General features: G+C 44.4%; 1 protein-coding gene across 1 annotated transcript; it reads right to left on the minus strand.

The window, feature by feature from the left end:
- Positions 1 to 2,884: 2,884 nt before the first annotated feature.
- LOC133928979 (arginyl-tRNA--protein transferase 2-like) lies at positions 2,885 to 19,227 on the minus strand. Its single transcript, XM_062375534.1, has 6 exons — positions 18,914 to 19,227; positions 18,082 to 18,120; positions 5,869 to 6,019; positions 4,534 to 5,733; positions 3,570 to 3,885; positions 2,885 to 3,174 (listed from the first exon to the last, which is right to left on the minus strand). Exons 1-6 carry the CDS (start codon positions 19,038 to 19,040, stop codon positions 3,049 to 3,051), a joined length of 1,959 nt encoding a protein of 652 aa, XP_062231518.1. The 5' UTR covers positions 19,041 to 19,227; the 3' UTR covers positions 2,885 to 3,048.
- Between the last annotated feature and the right edge of the window lie 4,748 nt (positions 19,228 to 23,975).

Consider the following 23,975-nt stretch of genomic DNA (forward strand, 5'->3'; position numbering starts at 1 on the left):
GAGGAGTTGGCCCATGAGAGGTAGACCTGCGTTCTAGAAGTGGTCAGTGGAGGTTAGATGTGAGCAAAATGATCCAGCCTTTACCCGAATCGCAGCCTAAAAAAATAGGTCTAACGATCTTGTAGGGCTAGTCTGAGCAACCGCTACTGATCATGAGTTTTTTATTTTTTTTATTTTAAAAATAAAAAATTGTAAAAATAGGTGTTTGTTTAAATTTTTTTTTGCAAAACTAGGATAAGAGCGACATATTTTAAAAAATAACTCTTCCAATTGGTGACATGTTTCAAAAATAAAAAAAAAATTGTGTTCAATTGCTCTCAAAATTTAAAACACTACTGAAATAGTCATAATTTTTTTTGAATTGTTTTATGATGTAGAGGATGCTATGATCTAGCTTTCAAAAATATTTAGAAAAAACTATGATCAGTACAATGAGAAATAAAAAAGACAAATTTTAGTATACAAAGTTATCATTATATCATCTATACCACTAAATATTTTAGAATTTTTCATAACTATTTCAAGTGGCGGATCCAAGGGAGGCTTGATGGGCTCTCAAGTGTTCCCCTATAATTTTTGGATATAGAAGACAGAAGAAGAATGTTTGGACATAGAAGAAGGAGAGGAGAAGAAGATGAGGAGAAGGAAAAAGAACAGAAAAAAAGGAGAGAGAGGGGAAATAAGAAGAGATCGAACCTCTCGAAATATTTAGTCTAGATCTGTCATTGACTATTTTAGAATTATAGTATTTTGAATTTTGAAGTCATATAATACATCATTGAATTTTAAAATTTTAAGAGTAATAGAACGTATCATGCAATAGAACGTATCATTTTTTTTTATTTTTAAACCTATAATCCGCTTGTATATATGTAGGCGTGCGCGTTCTACTTCCTCCACGATATCCACGAGTGTGTGTTGATTGTGTCCTGAGTACGAGGTAGTTGAGCGATTTAGCTCCAACAATAATTGGTACCATTGGTGGAGCCAGCTGATTTTTGGAGCCCGGGCATGGCCAACAACGGCGAGCGTTTGGCCAAGAAAAATCAGCTTTACCCTTCATATAACAATGCTCATTAGTGCGAAGCACATCGGTGGAGCCCGGCCGTCTGCCCGGGGTCGCCGGACAATGGCGGATTGGTACTAGAGCTTGAAGATCCTCGAGCAAGGTGGCTCGACGTCAAGGTTCCATGCAATGATGAGGTTTTGACGCGAGACAGTTAACTTCAGTGTGAAGTCGTTGGTAATCACAAGGCTAGTTTGTGCGAGGCCGACGACGACGACAGTGCGAACCTATTTAGGGGCGACGACTTTGGTGTGAGGCCGCTTGGAGAAGACGACGGCGTGATGCTGCTACAAGGAGGCTGGTGCAGAGGTTCTCAGGGGAGGAGGCGACATGGCGAAGGTAGAAGACTCTTGAGGTGCGAAGACGACGATGCGTGAGACGGAGGAGCACCGTGATTCGTGAAGCGTTTTAGGGCCCAGCGTGCTCGGCCGACGTGTCCAGCGTTCGCGATACGCAGGTCCGGCTGTCATCATCGCAACAGGGTAGAGCACAGGATGAAAAGCCGCATACGGATCGCCGAGGACCGCGGGACCCGGTCTGTTGGCGAGCAGTTACAAGCCCGCGCGCGCCTCGATAACGGCCTTCAGGGGTCTCCGCTAGCCGCCGTTGCCTCCGCGCGCCACGCGGGAGGAAGCAACCAGCCCCGCATTCCCCGACGCGCCGACCCCATCCGACCATGTCCCACACGTCGGTGCGATAAGCCCGCGAGTCTCGCCGTCGACGGCGTCCCGTCGCCGGTCCTAAGGTAAAGGCGACACCCGTCTGCCGTTCCCGAGCCAGTCCACCGCCTCTTCTGGAGGTTAGTGCCTCCCATCACTTTTCTTCAGCATCTCTTTCTCTCTCCGCCTTTTCCTTTCGTCTCTCACCACTACCCAGAATTGAACGGCATCGTCGTCTTTTCATCTGTTTCTATCCATCCGTCCGTGGCCACACCGCCCTACCGCTGTGCGCCTGTGCTGCCAAGGCAGACCTGGCGTGTTAATGCTCGACTCACATGCAAGCTCGACAGCTCATGGGCGTGCCTCGGTAGCCGAGCCGAGGCCGGAGTGCCGGTGAATGGAGAAATCACTGTGACAAAGCGAGAATCTTCGCGTATTGCCATTAGTTTCGGAAAGGTGACTACGTACGTTAACTTGCCGAGTATTGATGTAAGGATAATGTACCAGCGCCTCTTTAAAATAAAGTAGATGTCGAATCGAATAATTCTCAAGTGATTATGTCTTATTTGGAGCTCGGGATTTCTCATGAAATCCAGCAATATTTCTGGGCCTTCGCTGACCGGCTGATGTTCGGCAATGCCCACAACCCCTGTGCGCCACGCACGAGGTTAGCGCCGCGGATGGGGGGACACGCCCCAGCGGCATGGCCAGCAGCTGCCCCGGACTACGCGCAGCCGTGCCGTCGGACGATGCCACGGCCCACGGGGTACGCCATCCCGGCATGTTCGCATGCGCAAAGCAGAAGCCACGAGGCACCCCTCTGCACCACTGCATGACCGCGGCACGGCCCTGCTGAGTGCCGGCGCGGGTTTTCTAGAGTGACACGACGATGGATTGTCTAGTGCCTCGGCTGACAAACGGACCTTCTAGCTCACTGAGGTGTCATTTTAATCAGTACTGCTGCTACGCGGACAAGGTAGAAGAAGCACATAAGGCATAAGCTTTTGGACATCGTAGATCACATTTCAATGTCGTCTTTATCTTCCATTCTACGGTTTCAAGAAACGCATACCATTCTGGTAAGTCTCGAACGGCGCATTTCGCTCTTCAGGTTCATGGTGATAAGAAAAGATGACTTAAATGGCAAAAGAAAAAGGTGTCATGTCATGTCAGTCTCCATTCTTATTTCTTGGAATCTTTACAACATACCGATGCGCTTAAAAATACTACAGTACCAGGGTTCAAACGCTCTTTCCGAACGAGCAAGAGTTCAACTTTCAGGTGCACCTCTCATAGAACTGTCCCCTCGGACATAGTTGTGTATCAGGTAATGGAATAGACCATTCGATCAGATAGCTCCTTTCCAACAGCTTTGGCGTATCTGCTCAATTGCCCTTCTAGTGCATTGAGGTGTCGCCTCTCGATTGGCCCAAAGACTTGCTGAAGATCCTGAAAGGCAAAGTAGGGCTAATTCGACAAACTAAAACAATCTAAACTGCCACAGATTAGTACACCCCAAAGAATAAAGGCACATATCAAGAACTACAATTTCCTAGAGACATATTATACGATTCTAATCATTATGCAGCATATTAAGTTAGGTAACAGAAAAGAGAGAATTTTCAGTATTAGGTTCTGTAGAATAGACTTATGAAAAGAGAGATGATTTAATAACAGCAAAAGCAAACAATTTCATAATAAATACCAGAAAAGCTCCCCTCAAAAAATGAATACTTAGAAAAAGCAAAATTAATGCCTGCCTGATGATACACCCCCATTTCAGTGCACAGACAGTCTAGTAAAAGAATCATCCTTTAGGTTGGAGGTCAAATTTGTGTATATACCTTGTATTTAACTCGAGAATCATTCAGGTCTAGGATGATGTTTTCAATGTCATTTATGCTGGAACTATCTTCAGTGGTATCAGCCTTTTCTGAATGAGTTATCTGTTCATCAACCATCATACCCGTTTCATAGTCGTTCAAATCTTCTTCATCCTCATCACTGGGAGACTCAAAGTGGTCAATTTTTGCTGAAGAGTCATTATTAGGACCAAAAATCTGTGGTTGATGCATTTCATCTTGCATTGTAGCAAAATCAGATAGAACGGAATACAAACTTCTATCTAATAAAGGTTTGGCTAAATCATAGCGAACCCACCTGCAATGTTAAGAGTTAAATGTTAGAAGAATGAAAAATTTGCAGACAATAATAATTCCTCCTACATTTAAGCATGGAATTTAAGAGAAACAAAACTAACGCCAAGCATTAAATTCTGCATTTAAGCCTGCGATTTGAATAGTTGGGAATGGAAACATAAAAATAGATAACCAGTAGTTTCAATAGTTAAGCGTGAGACAATATTTTAAGCAGATGAAAGTTTTGTAAGTTTTCAATACTAATACTTTTCTTTTGTTTTTTTATTTCCTTTTTTCTTTCTCTTTATTGTTGGATCATGTGGATTTCATCTCTAGCCTACCCCAACTTGCTTGGGACCAAAAGGCTTTGTTGTTCTATGAAAGTTTTGCAAGTTTTCAACTTTTCACTACCCATGCTCAGTCAAGATGACATGTACTTGAACTGTAAACAGTGGTAACAGCAGTCTCCTGCGAATTACTACTCTAGAATGATCACCAGCACCGTTATTAAAAGAAGATGCATCCTAATCCTACCCATTTTTAAACCACATAAGCACACCAGCACATAATTCAGTGTACTTCCAGTAACTTCCCTAATGTTTGACTGTTGTTGCATTTGCGTTAGAAAGGATATGCATTGCGGAATATAGTAAGAGGAAAAACAACTTACTCATAACGGACTGGACAGAGCAGTTCTGATGGTCGATATGCAGCTTTGTATCTCATCTTATTGCAAGAATGTATATAGAAACCAAGATAGTAGTACTGAAGGCTGGGACAGTGCTCCTGTGCTGTCTTGACCCAATCTATCTCCTTTAGAGCTGTATACTTTCCAAGAGATAGGAAAGCAAGGTCAGGATCCCAGAACAAGTACTTGCTTGACAAACATTTAGGAAGGATATCAACTACACCAACAGCCACAAGTTTCCCATCAATTCTGTACTGCTGATGAAAAGACCCAAACCCACATGGTGGAACTGTATTATCACCACTCTTTGGGGGAACAAACACAATTGGTGTATCTACTAGAAATCTCCGGTACGAGCTTTCCGTAACTATCTTGTCCTTGTGCACTTTTGTCTGATACTTTTGATACAAAGCAAACTCCTCAGAATCAAAATGTGATATGCTCATCCTAATCTCTAGTTTTCTTCTTTTTTGAGGATGCCTTGCATTATTTCTGTTCACAGAGCTTTGTTTTGAGCTACTAGCCTTGTCTGAAGCTTGTGTAGGTACATAAGTGCTGGAGTGGTTCTGCGTTGCCTGATTGGTGGCTGAATAGAAATTCAGATGCCCATTACATGCTTTGACTTCAAAATCAGCTAGTTCTCCGAGACGTTCCATTGTCATGGCCAGCTTTTCTGCAACATAATTAGGAGAAAGATCTGCTAATACTTCAGTTTGATTAGTGCCCTTTTCTTTAGGATCTGCTAATACTTCAGTTTGATTAGTGCCTTTTTCTTTAGCCAATGCACGTCTAACTGTTGCCACTATTTGGAAACTTACATTACATGTATACACCAAATCTTGCACTGTGTTTTGTACTTTCTTTTCTTGCACTGCTTCTCCTACTTTCTTTTTTACTTGAGGTTTAACAGTCTTCACAACAGCTTTAGGGAGTTGAAGATGAGAGCCTAATATTCCCCCTTGGAAGCATGCATCTATTGCCTCGTTGATTTTGCTTGACAGACAGCTGGTGAACTCATCTTCTTTCAAAAAATTTGGACATGTGGCTGCTCGAAACTCATTTGCTGATACCTTGGACACTTTTGAGGTTGGTGAATTCATAGGTTCACTGAGTGAGCGTTTTGTAGGGCTTGCCTTACACTGCGGACTTCCAACCTGGGGATCAAGCTCGCCATCAAGGAATCTGTGCATGGATGGGGTGAAGACACAGCACGGAAAAATTTGAGGAGTCAAGTTATTAGAAAATAGATATTAATATATTATAAACTTAGTGGGTCACATGCAAACATCAAGGAATAGGAAAAACAAACTATAGTACCTTTGCATCCTTTTAAGTACACGACCTTGCTCTTTGGAACAACTGAACTCATTTGCCTTTAAGCGTATTGTATATGAGGGACAGCATGTTCTTTCCATCTCAGGTTTGTAAAGAAAACAGCCAGATCTCCTCCACCCACGATCAAGGAGAACTGTAAATTTTGAAATTATGGTCACAAGTCATTATCTTCAGGGTCAAAAATGGCATAGTTAGTATTGTATGGAAGAACCTGAACTAATAAAGGTATACTACTTCACCAACAAGTCAGCTTATTCCACCTCGCTTTCACTCTCCTTTCTATAAATCATCTAGTTAAATTCATATTTCAGGAGCACATGAATTCTTGTTCTGAATAAACTTGTTTCGCTGGATGCAATTTTTTCGATGTTCCAAATTGTTGCAACATGACAATTTATAGCGTACCTTTGTTTTTAATAGATCCAATTTCACATCCCAAGCTGTCGTTTTACATGTTATAGTTAGGAAGGGGCGAAGCTGGAACTACAAGGACAGGGGTGCCCCAACTCGATGAAGCTTTGCCGTGCCAATGTCAATCTGAGTCGATTACCACTAAAATCTTTCCTTAACGGGGTTCCTGTGCACCCCCCTAGTCTATCGTAGCTTCACCCCTGTAGTTAGGTTACATTTGTCTTTTCCAGTAGGTGAACTGATAGTCGAAAGTGAACACAGTATTTTGTATTGTGCATCATTGCGATTTACTAGTAAAATGCAATTGCCTTCCACCGGGTGAACATTGTGTTGCAGGATGTTGCACTTTTGGATCCTGTACAGAGCAACAAGCAAAATAGCAACAACATAAAGGCACTTCATCTGTGCACATGCGCACTCAAAGCAAACCAAATCTCAATATAATATCTGCACAGCTTAGATCCAGCATCAAGCATTAGATAAAGTTTTACTAAGAAAAAAACTGAAATTTTCAATTGAAGGAAACTTTATTCCCTGGCTTTTTAGAAAGCCACAAGGCCCCAAATTGAATTTATAAATTATTTATACCATCAAGTTATCATGAAATTCCTTGAGCTTATACAGGGTTCCAAATTGTCAGACCTTCAATATTCAGACATTCAGAGAAGTTCAGACTTCGGTTGGTACAAGAAGGGCGTGGAGGCGAAGCCGTGTGGGATTTGTCTTGCAGACGCCGACTTCACTTACCGCTTGGGAGAAGCTGAGATCAGCCATAGATGGAAGATCTGAGGGACTACTTCAAATTACCTTTATCGCTCAGTTAAACATACTTATGTTCCTTTGCTTCTGTTTAATTCACACGTAATCAGTTGTTAAACTCGATTAACGCTGTCCTAATGTAATCAGGCTGACGAGTATATAAGTCAGATGGAAATGGAATGAGAAGCACTTTTACCAGGTGTATTCCATTAGCATATACTTAGATTAGTTAGGGGTCGTCCTGATCTCTGGATGAATTCGATTTTATCCCAATTTTCTGCATCTCCGACCTGCTCGTCTCTGTAAATCCGTGTTTGATCCGATCCTGAACATTCAGGGTTTGACAATGGGTATTAGAGCCGAGACATCCTCGTCAAAGCAAGTTTGGCGAAGAATCCGATCGAAGCGAGGGCTGTGTGGCGCTTGTCTGTGTGTAAAGTTCCTGGAGCTGAGGCCAGATTCTTCTGCGATGGTGACAGAGGGAATCCAGATTCAGGCTTGGGTTGCTCGATACGTTCGTGTGTAAAATCCCTCGACCGATCTCTGGGCTCAGGCGGCGGTAGATCCTGACGAGGCATTATAGCGAGGGATTTCATCCCGGGCTGTCCTCTCAGGTGACGGATCTTGTCAGGTGGGCTACAGTCAACCGATTGGAGGAGACGATAGTTGGAGGCAAGAGCTGGATGATCTGAAGAAGGCGGTGGCAGATCTCAGGCATTTGAGGTTGGATCTGTCTGAGATCAAGAGGTTGCTGATGATCAGGAGTGAAGCTGATGCTGGTACACAAAGATTTGCTGAAGACACATAGAGGATTCCTCAAGCACTGGAACATCCAGGGTACTCAGGTATTGCGGTTCCACATACCCCTATTTCCAGATTTGCTTCGATAGCACCATCTCCCAATCTTGAGAAGCTAGATGTTCTTATGATAAACCCCAGTAGTTCTGCTAATCTACCTGTGTACACTGCTCCCACGGCACCCACTGTGAGGCCACTGAATGGAGGCAGAAACACATGCTTGCCCCAATACAACCCATATGGACTAGGGTACTCACCTTCAAGAAACAGCATGCATAGGAACCAATTACAACCAATGGGGGTGCAAATTGTGGAGGAAAATAGAGGTGTAGTGAATCATCCTTATGCAGAAGCAGTACTTAAAGGACAAAGGTTGGAGATACCATTGTTTAGTGGTGAAAACCCAACTGGATAGGTGAGGTATTGTGAAGGGTTCTTTGAGCTGACTGGAACCCCTTTTGAGCAATGGGTAAATGTAGCTACAACTCATTTCATTGGAAGGGCAGAAAATTGATTTTCTGGGTTGGATATCCCTTGGCAGCTCATTAGTTGGGAACAATTGAGAAGAATGATACAAGATAAGTTTTCTGTGTCGGGAGTTCATGAATCAATAGCTAAATTCCAGAATTTGAAGCAAGAAGGAACAGTCACAAATTATGTCGATAAGTTTGAGTAATGCATGTCTAGTCTCAAGAGGGAGCACCCATATCTGCCGGAGAAATTTTTCTTGAGCTGTTTCATTGGAGGGTTGAAAGGACATATACAACATCAGGTTACTTGCCATCAATCTGAAAATCTGCTGGAGGCTTATTGGTATGCAAACCATATTGAACAAGCCAACAGTTACAAGAAACCATACCCTATGGCCAGAAATATTCAGAACAACAACTGGCAAGGAAAACCAGCTATGGGGAGGAACCAGCTTCCACCTGTAGAAAAGAACCATAGAGAGAAAGGAAAATGCTGGTACTGCCAGGAGCCTTGGAGTCCACAACATCAATGTAAGGTTAAGAACAGACTGCATACCGTTCTGTTGGAAGGAGAGCAAGAGAATGCAAACCTTGAAGCACATGATAAACCAACTGAGATGAATGACTGTATAGCTGAAGAAAGGCAGCCCCAGGAACCAATAGTGGAGGAAGAGCAAGAACATGTTATGATGATATCAACAATTGCTGAAAATGGAGTCCTGGGTCCAAACACTTTCTCCTTGGTAGTTTATATTAATGGAAAAAAAGTTGTAACTCTAGTAGACAGTGGGAGTACCAATTCATTTGTTGACTACGAATTTGCTGTTCAAGCTGAATGTTCTTTGTCCTACACAAAACCAATGAAAGTGACAGTGGCTAGAGGAGGACAGTTACAAACTGATGCAATGGTGGATTCTTTATCATACATGACACAAGACTATCACTCTTAGGATTGTTTCAAATTGCTAAAACTGGGGACTTATCATCTAATCCTAGGAGCTGATTGGATCTACAAGTATAGTCCCATAAGTTTGGATTTGCAGCAAATATACTTAACTATCACCATGATGGCAAAGTGATCAAGTTTAAAGACGTACTACTCCATGACCCAAATGCATTAAACAGACTGCAAAATTGGAACAATTGATCAACAAGAAGGCCCAAGGATGTGTGATAGACATCAATTGGATACAAGAGGAACTTTCCCAGGAAGCAAATCAATTGCCTCCAGAATTTGAGAACTTATTAGCAGAATACAATGATATTTTTGGTGAACCTGATGGATTACTTCCTAAGAGAGTGTGATCATGCAATTGTGTTAAAAGGAGCAGCACCCCCTAATATAAGACCCTATAGAGTACCCCACTACAAGAGAGAAGCAATGGAGAACCTCATTCAACAGCTGTTAGACACACAAGCCATCAGACCAAGCCTCAGCCCCTATTTATCCCCAGCTGTATTGGTGAGGAAGAAAGATGAATCATGGAGATTATGTGTGGATTATATAGAGTTGAACTCACTTACTATCAAGAACAAGTTTCCAATGCCTATGATAGGATGTGTTAAATGGAGCTACTATCTTTAGCAAGATTAATTTGAGGTCAATATCACCAGATAAGAATGCAAGAAGAGGATATAATTAAGACTGCATTTAGGACACATTTGGGACACTATGAGTACATAGTAATGCCTTTTAGATTGACCAATGCTCGAGCAACATTTCAGGCATTGATGAACACAATTTTTGCCAAATTCCTGGGTAAATTCATCATAGTTTTCTTTGATGACATCTTGATTTTCAGAAGGAATTATGAAGATCACTTGAAACACCAAAGAACTACTCTAGAGATATTAAGAAACAATCACCTGTTTGCCAAGAGAAACAAGTGTTCTTTTGTCATTGATCATGTGGAATACCTTGGACATATCATAAGTTCAGAAGGAGTGTCCACAGGTCCCCAAAAAGTTGCAGATATACTACAGTGGCCAAGACCTACTGACATTACCAAGTTGAGAGGGTTCCTTGGGCTCACTGGATACTACATAAGGTCTGTGTAATGGTATGGTCAACGTGTAATGGTATGGTCAACTTTGTAGACCTCTATTTGATCTACTTAAGAAAGATTCTGTTCAGTGGAGGGATGAACATACATTAGCATTTGAACATCTCAAAAGGGTCATGACTAGTTGTCCAGTGCTGGCATTGCCTGACTTTTCTAAACCTTTTATGTTGAAAACTGACGCTTGTACCAATGGGTTGGGAGCTGTTCTAATGCAAGAGGGAAGGCCCATAGCTTTTTTTTTGCAAAACCTTGGGGGTAAGAGCTCAAGCTCAATCTGTTTATGACAAAGAGGCAATGGCAATTATAGTCATTAAAAACGTGGAGACATTATTTGCTAGGAGGGAGGATTATCATTAGAACAGACCAGCAGAGCCTTAAATACATTACATTATTTGCTAATTGATGGAATCCAGAACAAGCTACTGCTGAAGCTACTGGAATTTGATTTTTCAGTGGAGTATAAGGGGAAGGAAAATGTGGTAGCAGATGCATTGTCCAGAAAGGGAGATGAGTCTCAAGAACAGATGCCAAGCTGCAGTGCTATATGTGCAGTAGAACCCCAATGGATTGAAGAAGTTAAACAAAGCTATGTAGAAGATGAAAAATGCCAGGAATTGAATTGATAAGCATGTCTCAGTTGCAGCCTGAACTAAATGGATACTATACCACTGAGGCTGGTATATTATATTACAAGAAGAGAGTGTATGTGGGTAATCATGGTGAATTGAGAGGCAAACTCATGGAGACTTTCCATTCATCAGCATTTGGAGGACACTCAGGGGTGAGAGCCACTTATCACAGGATCAAGGGGGTTTTCTATTGGCCAAAGATGAAGGCAGATGTGGAGAAAATGATATCTGAGTGTCCAACCTGCCAAGTGACTAAGTTAGAACATATAGCTAGTCCAGGACTGCTAGAGCTATTGGAAATTCCTGACATGGCTTGGGCACACATTACTATGGACTTCATTGAGGGTTTACCTAAATCTAAATTTTATTGATGTGATTTTGGTAGTGGTGGATAGGTTAACCAAATATGCACACTTCATTGCTCTTTCACACCCTTATACAGTCCAACAAGTGATTCAGTTGTTAATGGATCATGCGTATAAGCTGCATGGAATGCCTATATCAATCATTAGTGACAGGGACAGAATCTTCACTAGCAAAATCTCCACTGAAACATTCAAAGCATGAAGGTTAACTTAAAATTCAGCACAGCATATCACTCTCAGTCTGATGATCAGACTGAGAGGGTCAACCAGTGCTTGGAGTCATATTTAAGGAGTATGGTTTTCTTGGAACCTAAGGAGTGGTATACATGGCTACCCACAGCTGAATGGTGGTACAATACAACCTATCACACATCTCTAAAGCTTTCTCCATTTCAAGCATTATATGGCTATCCTCCTCCTCGGATTGGAGAGATGACACTTCTTTGCAATATATCTGAAGAAGCCAAGATTTCTGTCAATCAGAGGGAGAATATGATACTTAAGCTCAAGCAAAATCTAACTCTAGCTTAGGAAAGAATGAGAAAGTATGCAGATAAGAAGAGGTCAGATAGAAGCTTTGGAATTGGAGATTGGGTATACTTATAAATGCAGCCTTACAGACAAAATGCATTTGGGCTGACAGGCTCCCTAAAACTGAGATCCAAGTTCTATGGACCATTCAAGGTGTTGGACAAGATAGGAAGAAGAGCATACAAGCTAATGCTACCAGAGGGGACTGAGATACATCCAGTATTTCGTATCAGCCAGTTGAAGAAGCATCATGGTAAACATGCCGTTCCACTTCCAGGGCTACCTTCAGCGGGTTCTGATGGAATTTTGACTGAACCAGAGAGGGTGATAGACGGGCGCATAATTCCCAGGAAGGGGGCAGTGGTAGGGTTGATCAAATGGGTTAACTTGCCGGAAAAAGATGCCACGTGGGAAGATGTCCCTTTCATCACCAGAACGTTCAAGGATTTCAAACCTTGAGGACAAGGTTGATCTTGAGAAGGGGGGCGTTGTCAGACCTTAAATATTCAGACATTCCAAGAAGTTCAGACTTCAGTTGGTACAGGAAGGGCAGGGAGGCGAAGCCGTGTGGGATTAGTCTTGCAGACGCCAACTTCACTTACCACTTGGGAGAAGCTGAGATCGGCCGTAGATGGAAGATCTGAGGGACTACGTCAAATTACCTTTACCGCTTGATTAAAAACACTTATGTTCTTTTGCTTCTGTTTAATTCCCGCGTAATCAGTTGTTAAATTCGATTAATGCTGTCATAATGTAATCAGACTGACGAGTATATAAGTCAGATGGAAATGGAATGAGAAGCACTTTTCCCCGGTATATTCCATTAGCATATACTTAGATTAGTTAGGGGTCGTCCTGATCTCTGGATGAATTCGATTTTATCCCAATTTTCTGCATCTCCGATCTGCTCATCTCTGTAAATCCGTGTTTGAACCGATACTGAACATTCGGGGTCTGACACAAATCCTGGCCCGGGAACTGGAAATCCCAGTGGCTAACAGAACTTTAGCACCCAGTGAATGTATGTTACTCTAATGAGCTATTTTTGGTTGTTATGAATCTAGGTGCTATAGGACTTGTTGGAAGTTAGAAGTTGCGATTGTAGGAGGGGGGGGGGGGAGAGAGAGAGAGTGGCTGGGACTGAACCAAAAACTAGCCGGTAACCACTGGTTACCGGTTCAGGGCCTAGGCCCTGTAAATTTTGAAGGCGGTGTTTGAAACCCTGAGCTTATCGTCATACTGGTGTCGCCATTCGTTGTGTTGTGTTGGTTTTGGCGCAGTTCATCGGTGTTCAGTGGGTTTTATTGGAATCGATCTTGCGAGAGGTGGGTCGTAAGAACACACGCGAGTACAGACACAGGATTTTTCTCGTTGCCAACAGCTTCTAATGTTTATTCAAACATCCAAAAGCCTATACCTGTTAATAGCCTCTATATTGGATTTAGATCATCCAAAGGTGTATATTACAAAGGGATTACTCTAACATTACTCTCCCTAAGCCTTGTGTGTTTGCTCAAGTTTAATCTGAACCATTCCAATCCTAGCTCTAAGCTCCTGGAAATGAACTCGCCCTAATGCATTTGTTAAGATGTTTGTGAGCTGGTCCTTGGTGCTAATGAAGTCTACACTGACACTCATGTCATCCAAGCACTCCCTGATGAAGTGGTAGCGCACATCGATGTGCTTGATGCGCCCATGGAACACAAGGTTTTTGCTAAGTGCTAGAGCTGATCGGTTGCCAACCTTGAACTTGACGGTGTCGACAGGCTTCCCCTTGAAGTCGACGAGCAAACGAGTCAGCCACACACCTTATGTAGCTGCAGTGGTGGCAGCGATATACTCTGCTTCACAGGACGACAATGCCACCACCCTCCATTTGAGAGAATGTCAACTCACCATGCTGTCACCGTAGAAGAATAAAGTGCCAGAAGTGCTCTTCCGCATACCAATGTTGCCGGCGAGGTCGTTGTAGCTGACCAGCTGGCCCTCCTCTGATTTCCCGTAGCGATAGCCGTAGTTGATCGTTCCGGCAACATAGCGCAGGATCCTCTTAACGGCCGTCATATGCTCCTGAGTTGGTCGCTCCATGAAGCGGCTCACGAATCCGAAGCTAAAGGCAAGATCCGGCTGCATGTGGATGAGGTAACGGAGGCTTCCAACAAGCCTCCTATACTCCGTTGCGTCCGCTTCTGCCACCGTACTCTCGCGGCTGAGTTTGAGTCGTTCCTCCATCAGGGTGTGAGCGGGATTGCATTCTCTCATCCCCGTCATCTCTAAGATTCGAGCGGTGTAGTGCGCTTGGCACAGCGTGATGCCGCCGCCGCTGCTACTCTGCTGGACCTCGATCCCAAAGTAGAAGGAGAGAAACCCGAGGTCGCTCATCCTAAATTTAGTCTTTATCTCTGTCTTGAATCAATCGATCTCCCCCTTTGCCAATCCCATGATATCGAATCATCCACGTAGACCCCAAGGAGCAGCAGCGTGTTGCCATGATCACGTCAGTACGTCGCATGTGCCCGTTTTGCTCGAAGCCGAGCCCTCAAAGTGTTGTCGAGCTTCGCGTTTCATCTGCGCGGTGCTTGTCGCAGGACGTAGAGCACCTTCCACTGCCGCATGACCTTGTGCTATTCTCCGGTGATGACGAATCGCGGTGGCTGCGCAACATACACTTCCTCCTCTAATTCGCCATTAAGAAAGGCTGACTTCGCATCCATGTGATGGATCAGCCATTCCTCTTGGGTAGCTAGTGCCAGCAGCAGGTGCACGGACTACAGAAGGGCAACAGGTGTGAATACCTCATCGAAGTCCACGCCCAGTTGTTGCACATAGCCCTTGGTGACGAGGTGGGCTTTGTGCTTGATCACAGCCCCGACTTCGTCTTTCTCGAGCTTGAACACCCATTTGAGCCCAATTGGGTGCTGTCCCGTTCTCCTTGACGGACTTCATCTCTTCCAGCATCACTGCTCGCCAAGCTGTGTCACATTTCGCCTCGACGAAGGAGCTCGACTATCCTGCGCACGCCAGGTGCAACTCGGTGTCATCCAGGACACGGGTAGCGTATCTCGCCGAAGTTCCCCCCGTCGCTGAGCAGCTTATCGACAATGCGGTAGCATACTGGGTTGTCGTCGTGGTGTGCGTCGAGCCTAGCGTTGTCATTCGGCGGTGGCATGATGAAGTCCACCTCCTCAGTAGATTCGCCGCTCGACATTCTGGGCAACGCATCGGCCGCCGCTGGACTTGGTGCATGTGGTTCCGCTGCCGGTGTTCCTCCACTGGCTGAGGTGAGCTCGTCAACAACCAGGAGATGGACTTGACTCACCATGAACTCCACGGCGAAGTCGCTCGACGGAGCCATGCTCCTAGCTCCATCCGGTGTCCTCGTCGAAGATCACATCTCGCAACACGCGGACGCACTTGGTGCTAGTGTCGTAGAGGCGATACGCCTTTGCGCCACACTCTTAGTCGATGAAGACATAGGGCGTGCTCCTGTCATCAAGCTTCCGCAGATGCGGTCGTGCCTCCTTGACGTACACCAGACAGCCGAAGGTGCGCAAAAAGTTCACCGTCGGCTTACGACCGTTTCACGCCTCGAATGACTTCATGCCATCCAAGCTCTTCGTCAGTGTGTGATTGAACAGGAAGATGGCGGTGAGCCAGTGCTTACCGCCTCTCCCCAAAACTCCGCTAACACGCCCCTCTGTTTTAGGAAGTGGCGTCCAGTGACACTTCTCCGCACCGTACAACCCACAACAGAACATCGTGGTGGAGAGGCGCAATCAATCAATCATCGCAACGGCGTAATGGCACGCGAATTCAATGGATGTGAATTCGTCACCGTTGTTGGTGCGGAGGATGCGAAGCTTCCGACCACTCTCCACCTCCACCTCCGCTTGGATCGTCTTGATCGCCACCGCCGCGTCGCTTTTCACAGCTAGGAGCGTCAGCCACATATAGTGACTGGCATCGTCCACTCGGTGTCACCGACGTGACGGGACTGCAAAGATCTCCATGAACAAAGTCGAGGTGCTCTTTCGCCCGATACTTGGCTATGGCGGGAAGGGAGCTCGACGATGCTTGGTGGTGATGCACGTGTCGCACAATTGCTCGACGTACTCCAGCTGCATCAGGCCTCACACCATCTCATGGCGTGCCAGCCGTCGGAGTGTGTCGAAGCTTATGCGGTCGTAGCGCGCATGCCATCGCCAGGCGTTCTCGTTGTGGCATGCCGCGAGACAGACGAGACAGGCAACGTCGAGGCGTTAGATGTACAGCCAGTTGTGCCCGCAACGAACTTTGGCGAGAAGGCGGCGTTGGCGGTCCCAGATCCGCAAGATGTCGTCCTCGATCAGCACATTGGAGCCCCCTCGTCCAACTGGCCCACACTAATGATGTTGTTCTTCAGCCGTGGGATGAAGTAGACTCTGAAGAGCGCCTTGTGCTCTCCATTCTTTCCAGCGAAAGTATCACAGCCACGGATGTCGACCACCGAGCCATCTCCGAAACGGACAGAGCCCACCGCACCTTGATCGAGCTTCGCGAAGACATCGTGGCGACCCGTCATGTGGTTGGTGGCGCCGGTATCGAAGTACCAACCCTCCAGGTGGTCGCTGGCACCAAGGTGGACTTGTGCGCAAGGCTTGTCGAGGTGGATGTGGCTTGGTGATTGCTCCTGCGCATCACTAAGAGCGCATACCTGCGCCATCAGGAGCACAGGCTCGTCTTCTTCCTCGCCCTAGGCCTAATAAGCTTGTGCCTTCTTGGGCAATCGATAGCCATTGGCCCAGTGGCCATATCACCTGCAATTGTAGCACTTGTCGTGAGAGAGATCACACGTAAACTCCTTGCCATCGGAGCCACCACCTCCCCCTTTCTTCCACGGTGAATGCGCACGGCGACGAGCATTGCCACTGCCTGAGGACACTTTGCTCTGCTTCTGCTCCGTCATGTGTGCAAGCCATTGCTCCTCGGTGTGGAGCTTTCTGTCGACGTCAAGGGATTCTTACAGATCGAGACAATCCTCCACCGCCTTTAGCCTTCCAGACACTTCCTCCAGTGTGAGCGTCGAGAGATCGAGAAGAGTCTCAATGGACAGAGCAATCTGTAAAAATCTATTAGGGACTACTCACAGATATTTTTCTACCACCTTTTGTTCTTCCATCGTTTCTCCGAGCGTGGCGAGGTTGGTGACGAGGCCGGAGAGATGTATCGCGAAAAATCGTCAATCGTCTCCCCATCAAGGAAGGAAATTGCCTCAAATTCCTTCCGCAGTTGTTGCACTGAGGCCTTGCGGACACGATTGTCGCCGACATGCATCGATGTGATGGTGTCCCAGGCCTACTTGACACTCGTTTTGACAGCGAGCGTGCCGATCATCTCCTAAGGCACGGCGCGGAGGATGGCCTTCAGCGCCATACGATCTTTCTGGAAATTCACATCGCCAAACTTCATTATGTCCCAGAGATCATGAACCTACATCATGACCTTCATAAGCAGGCTCCAGTCAGCGTAGTTGCTCCGTGTGAGGATCAAGTACGACGCGCTGCCAACCTCCTTAGCCACACGTTGTATGACCACATCGTGTCCACCGATGTCTCGGTGTCGCAATCGTCATGGCGACGGTGATGGGGAGCTGTGACAGTTGAACTGCCTCCGGGGACTTAAAAGCCATATTTTTGCGGTGATAATAGCAAAATATTACAAGGACTAGTACAATTTTTCTATACCTAACCAGATTCCTTAGCGTAGTCCAACAACCACAAATTTCGCTTAGAACACTCTACAAGTCTACATTATGATTTATGACAGGAAACCACGACAAAGACAGGTGTCTCGATATTATTTTGAGCTTCACAAGCTTTTAGCCACGCTATATTACCTGTCGCCATTTCATTTACATTTCCAGATTCTTCTAGCTAATCAATTGAATGACAATTCTAGCAATTGCACGTATATTATTTGGGCATTAACTAAACTTGCTAAATCAGATTTTGAATACGGAAAGTATATAGGATTTTTCATATCATAACCTTTATAACCCTAGATTATGTGCACAAAAAGAACAACCAGCAAGCCTCCAAAATCCACATCTATGTATTATCTCTTTTTTCTGGAAGTGGGATAAAAAATAGTATGGTTCCAAGTAGCATAACAAAAGGCAAAAATTGTGTACCTTGATAGTCGTCAGCTTTCAGACTGTTAGCCCACAGACCTGCAAGATTAATAGGATATAAGGTAGAACAGTAAATGATGTGACAAAGTTGTCTATGGACAAGTATAGAGATGACAGATAGAACAAGAAGAAAAAGGGTAACAACGGAGAAAATGATGAAACATCTAATTTAAAGGTCAAAGCCATTCCCATCTGCTATATCTTATTAGCTCGTAAAACTGATCAATTACATAAAAGTTGGCTATATACTTTATAAAACCACAGATAACATATGTGATATGCTCCATATTGATCCCTCGATTAAAGAGTTAACAATCATGTAAATGGCCTATTTTCCATTTCACTTCCGAGACAGAACTGGATGGTCACTGGCTTGTTGCAAGTATTACAAGCTAAGTGCAACAATAAGGCGTTTGAAGCATTCGTAGACTAACGAAATAACGATCAGTGGTATATGTGAGTTAAAAAAAGATAACAACCAGCGTTCACAGGTTCATAGACCATACATGCCCCTCAATTGGCAACCACAAAGCCATTTCCTTACGAGCATAAGCTGAAGCAACCACGATTCTCCCTAACCTGAACAACGAAACCATCGTGCTTTTGCACTGCCCCTTGGCAGCAACATCTACACAGAAATTCACAAATTTCGCAGTGATCCGGAGTCAGACATCCTACGCGTGACGCGTCAACACCTCGAGGTACTAGAACCAATGGGCGATTCAACGAGATGTCGGGACACTAGAACCAACGGGCGATTCCACGCGCAACGTGGTGTCTAGGTCCGATCCAGCTCGAAGTAGAGCGAATCAGTTTCATCTGACGGGAGTACCGTGGGAGATGCTCGTGGGGCCGGAGGATCGGCAGTAGCCGCAGATGGTGCGGCGCCGGCCGTAGTCGACCACCACCGACTCGCCCGCGCCCCCGCGCCCGCCGCTGCTGCTGGCTCCGTCGGCCATCGGGGCGGCGGCGGGATGTTTCGTCGCCGCGCCGGAGTGAGGAGGACGGGGATGGGTTTAGAGGTCTCGGCGGTGTGGTGCGGCCGGGCGGATCGGCTGGGTCCCCGGATCTGGATGGGGCTAGCTGTAAAACACCCGTATGATACTTCCTCGTCCGTGTTTCAGTTAACCTTGTCTTCTTCAGGACAGTCTAGGCTGACCGCTCACCTCGTCGGCCTGCGAATAGAATGATTTTGAACGGGTTTACGCTGGATGAGATGAAGTATTGTAAATGAACTTATTTTCTTATCGTATAACCTTATAATATAGAGCTAAAAATAATTTTAAAAATTAGTTCATCACGTAAGAAGAATATTACTGATTTTTTCAGATTTTTTGAATTTATTTGAGACCCTAACAATGATTAGAAGTTGTAAAAGTAGTTTTTTAAAATTTTAGTTTCAATTCTACACATATTTTTTGGATAAATCTAATTAAAATAGATTGCACATGGATTACACATAGATTATAAAACATGTAAAAAAAATTAGAATTTTTTGAGCAACAAAAGACTATGTGTGGTACTCTTCATACGCCACGTGGGACGAGCGATCCTGGACGGAGTCATTCGACCGATTTCGTCATATGAAGTGGTCCAATATATTTGGGGAATATTTCATCCGCAGTGTCGCTTCCACCAGCTAAGCATCTCGTAACAGTAGTGACGTTGAATTAGGGTTTTAAAAAACTATTTGACTTAAATTAACATGATAAATCTAAATTAATTTATATCTAATTATAATTTAGGTTTATCTATTGTGACTACTCTGTAACAATAAAGTTTTATACCTAGATTCTAATTCTAGCAATTACACAATTCTAGAAAGAGTAAATACGGAAAATAAAACAGTACAACATAGAAGTGTTGAATGTAAATGAGATAGAAAGCGCAAATTTTGCACGATGACTTTTTTCGTGGTATAGATGAGTTGCCTCTCACCTCTAGTACATATTAGAGCCTCTCACAAGGATCAATCTCACTAATCAGATAATTTTGTGGTTCTTACTGTTAGAGCTCCTCACACACTGATGAATCTCCCACTAGGCACGTTCGGATGCTCACCCCCATCTTTACTATAGTAGTGTTTTGCTGCTCCGGCACAGGACACTCCCCTTGCTCACAAACTCAGATGGAGGGTCTCACAAGACTCACCCCTGCTAAACTGTTTAGATATAGGTAAACATCAAGAGTAACAAGTATGGATCATTCAATTGATCTAACTTTAGGCTAATCACCTAGCTCAATGCATACTATGCCTAAACTAGCACTAATCAAGTCCTTGATTTTAGTGCTATTTGTCTTAATCTTCAACTTCAACTTGGGTGACAAAAGCTCTCAAATATGTTCAACACACTGATTTTCAATTTTTGCAAATTCCTAAAGTTTTTCTAGAATTAATTTGGATTTGAATAATTGCAATAGGCAAAAACCTATTTTCTAAATTAATTCTAATTTTGACATAGGTTATAATTGGTTGAATATGCATTCATGTTGAGATTAGGCATGTAGGGTTTGTTTGATTTTTGTTTTCTTTTATTTGAAGTTGTTTTTCTCTAATTTGGAAATAGAATAGAATATAGAAAAGGGTACAAATAGAAATATAGTGAATTAGAAGAAAAAAAACTAAATCTACCTAGGCCGCCCCTCCTCTCTCCCTTTCGGCCCACCAAGCCAGCCGACCCGGTCTGCCCTACCTTCCCTCCCCACCTCCCCTTTCCTTCCCGCCTAGGCCACACCCTGACTCAACTCCTCAATCCGCCCGTAGCCATGCTTGCCAGCCCGTGTTGCCGCCTGCTCCCGAAGACGCCCCAGCAGCTTTCTATTTTCACCCCTGCGCCCGCGCCTCACATCCATTGTCTCTGACTCCAGTTCAGTCACGCCGCCATGTGCGAGAAGGACTTCACCGCCACCCTTGAGTTCTGTCCCGTCCCGAGCCCTTCACCCGACTATATAGGTCCCCGCCCCCTCCTCGTTCTTCCATCGCCTCAACTCGCTGAGATCCAAAGCCTGCCACCGCCATTAACGATGCCTCGCCGCTCTAGAGCCACCCAACGCCACCCGAAGCCACCAGCAGACGCGCCTACCTCCGTCAAAGCTCAAGCCGTCGTCGCCTTCGCCGTTTTTCCGCTAGAGCCGCCTCGCTGACGAGTTCCCGAGCCCTTCGTCGCCTCCGTCATCGCAATGCATCTTCCCGAGCCTCACCGACCTTGGTAAGCCTCAAAACGGTTTTTCGGTGAGCCTCTCTTTATTTTTTTGCCGCTCGCCATCAATAGTTGTGCACCGAAACATGATTCCAGCATCTCTCCGGCGAGTGTGCCACTGTCTCCCCCTCGGCGCCGCCGTGCTCTTTTTTCACCGATCGTCTAAACCTCTCCACGTCATCTGACCTCAAGCCAGCGGCCACGATTAGATTTAATCATACCCCTTCAGTAGCCACGTGTTGTGCACTTAATCACAATCAGCAACCCCAGCCATGTCACCCTGCCATGTGTGTGCCACATCAGTTGTCTTGTCTATGTGTAGTCCACATGTCAAGCCCAGTCTGCCCTACGAATTAAAAGAGGTTTTCAGTATAAAAATAATTCCAGTAATTTGTAATTTTGCTAATAAACCCTTGAACTTTTCTGTTTTCACAAAAGACCTTGTCTTTTTATAGTTTAGTCCCTAAACTTTTCCATAATTACACATAGTTCCCTCTATTTTTACAAAAAGATCCCTGAACTTTCTATTTCTTTGAAATTAAGTCATTTTCTAGATTAAACCCTAATATTATTTTTAGCATATCTTTTTTGTTCTAGCTCCTTTTAAGTGATTCTTACATCGTTAGATTCGTTTTTCAGAGCTCTATCTTTCTAGATAGGTTTTGTCTTATTGTTCTTTTATTTTGTGCTCTGTTCTTAGTGAGCTTTGTTTGTATGCTTTTCCAGTAATTGTGTGATTAGACATCAACGCCTCGGATCAGTTTGAAGAACATCAAGACTATGAGCTAGAGTTCATTGAGCAGTAGTAAGGAGAAGATAAGTGTCCTTGATCATCTTGAAACTATGTTTTTAAATATTTTATTTTACAAAATTGCATGCAATATCTATCAACTTAATGGGTAGTCATCTATATTAGGGTTTAACTAGTTTTTTCTTTACATTCCTTGAACCCTAATAGGTGGTTAACATGAGTCTTTTGGGTAGAATTGCTTAGTCATGCTGTCGAGGTGTTAGGTAGTGTTATATACATGATTAGTGAATATATGCAATGGTCATGGTAAACTTGACATGGAACCCTAGGACTTGGGCACATAGTTGGTAGGTTTTATGATGGTAAGTGTGGTAGGCATGTAGATTCGTTCCAAGCAGTTGTCTGTTTGGTTAGGATGGTCGTAACATCTGTTCTCTTTGGTTAGGATGGTTGTAACATCTGTTTTCCTCTCTCTTTCTGCTGGTTATTACTCTGTTGAGTAGTCTTTGCCCAAGTGTCAAATATAAGGACCGGTTCGTGGAGCGACAACCCAAGAAATATTATACCAAACACAAGGCCGATATGGGTAAGACTTAACATATCGACTAGACACCTGACTGGCATTCGTTAGAATACCATGACCTAATTGATGAACCATGCTTCATAGTGATTTCCTGGCGGCATACCACTAGTATATGTTAAGTGTCTTGCAAACATGACAACATGGATATCATGACTCGTGGCTAAAAGTTGGACAACCTCTATAGAGTGTAAAACTGTTATAATAGTTGTGTTTGTGGTTATGAGAGACTTGGATCATCATATGATTAGTTGGTTATGGTTTTGATTATAGGTTGGTGGTCTGGTGATGGTTGGATGGTTATGGTTATAGGGTGGTTAGCTTTGGGTAATGTCTAGTTGTTGGGTTGTTGGATTACATTCACTTAATAACGATTTAATGCTTTTGAATTACATTATTGTTTTTCTTACTCACATTTATGCAAATATAACATGTGTTATCCTATTCTTGTTGAGAGCCTATATATCATAATTTTCCCACACTGGTTGAGTACTTCATGTGCTCACCCTTGCTATCTCCCATAATTCATATGCTGCTCAGTGGACTTTGAAGATTTTTAAGATGACGATCTGGTGTTGTAGGAGCATGTCTTCTAGTTGGTGCATGTGGAGTCGTGTGGTTGTCGATGCTTTCATTCCGCTACCGTCGTTTAGTTGGTATAGTTTAGCTAATAAAGTTGATTAGGTGAAGTCTTTTTGTAAGAGTTAAATGGTTGTAAGTTGAAGTATTATTTTCGTTACTTTACCTGTGATGTCCTTATGTGTGTTAAACTTTCTAGGCACACATAAGCCGCACTTGGTTTTATCCGTTAAAACCAGGTTTGACGATATGTGTAGCAACACTCCTTGTAGTTCCATCAAGCTTCAAATAGCCGAGCGGTGGAACATTTATATGGCCAACTCAAAAACTAGTTGGAGAAATCTACCTAGAAACTCCAATCGCCATATGATACGATGACCCTCACTGTATGTAACATCTCAAAATTCGGAGCAAAAATCAAAAACCAAAATCAAGGAAAATAGAAAAATAGAAAAAAGATAAACTTTTCCATCCTTCTAGGCTTTTTCTCCCTAGGCCAGCCTCCTTTCCTCTCATACTGGGCCACCACCTCACTTCCCTCCCCTCCCGCGTGTCAGCCCAACCTAGCCTAGCTGACCACCCCCTTCTTCCTTCTCGCGAACAACAACAGCTCCCTCCCTTCTCTCTCTCGCATGAGTGCGCTTGGCACTCTCTCCCCTCCCTTGTTGACCCCCTGTTCCCACCCGTGACGGTCATGTCTCGTTGTCCACCGGCAACCGACAGCTGGCAGCCCCAAACCCACACTCCTCATGCTTTCTTCCTTCTCTCGATCATGCACATCGTC

Source organism: Phragmites australis, chromosome 9 (assembly GCF_958298935.1).
Source record: "Phragmites australis chromosome 9, lpPhrAust1.1, whole genome shotgun sequence".
Lineage (NCBI taxonomy): Eukaryota > Viridiplantae > Streptophyta > Magnoliopsida > Poales > Poaceae > Phragmites > Phragmites australis.

Bases quoted from the DNA above. Each gene is read 5' to 3' on its own strand.
- LOC133928979 (XM_062375534.1), bottom strand. From the start codon at position 19,040: ATGGCCGACGGAGCCAGCAGCAGCGGCGGGCGCGGGGGCGCGGGCGAG. The intron at 18,121-18,913 runs GTACTCCCGTCA...TTAATCTTGCAG, and splicing joins CCCCACGAGCATCTCCCACG to GTCTGTGGGCTAACAGTCTG. The intron at 5,734-5,868 runs GTACTATAGTTT...ATCCATGCACAG, and splicing joins GTACTTAAAAGGATGCAAAG to ATTCCTTGATGGCGAGCTTG.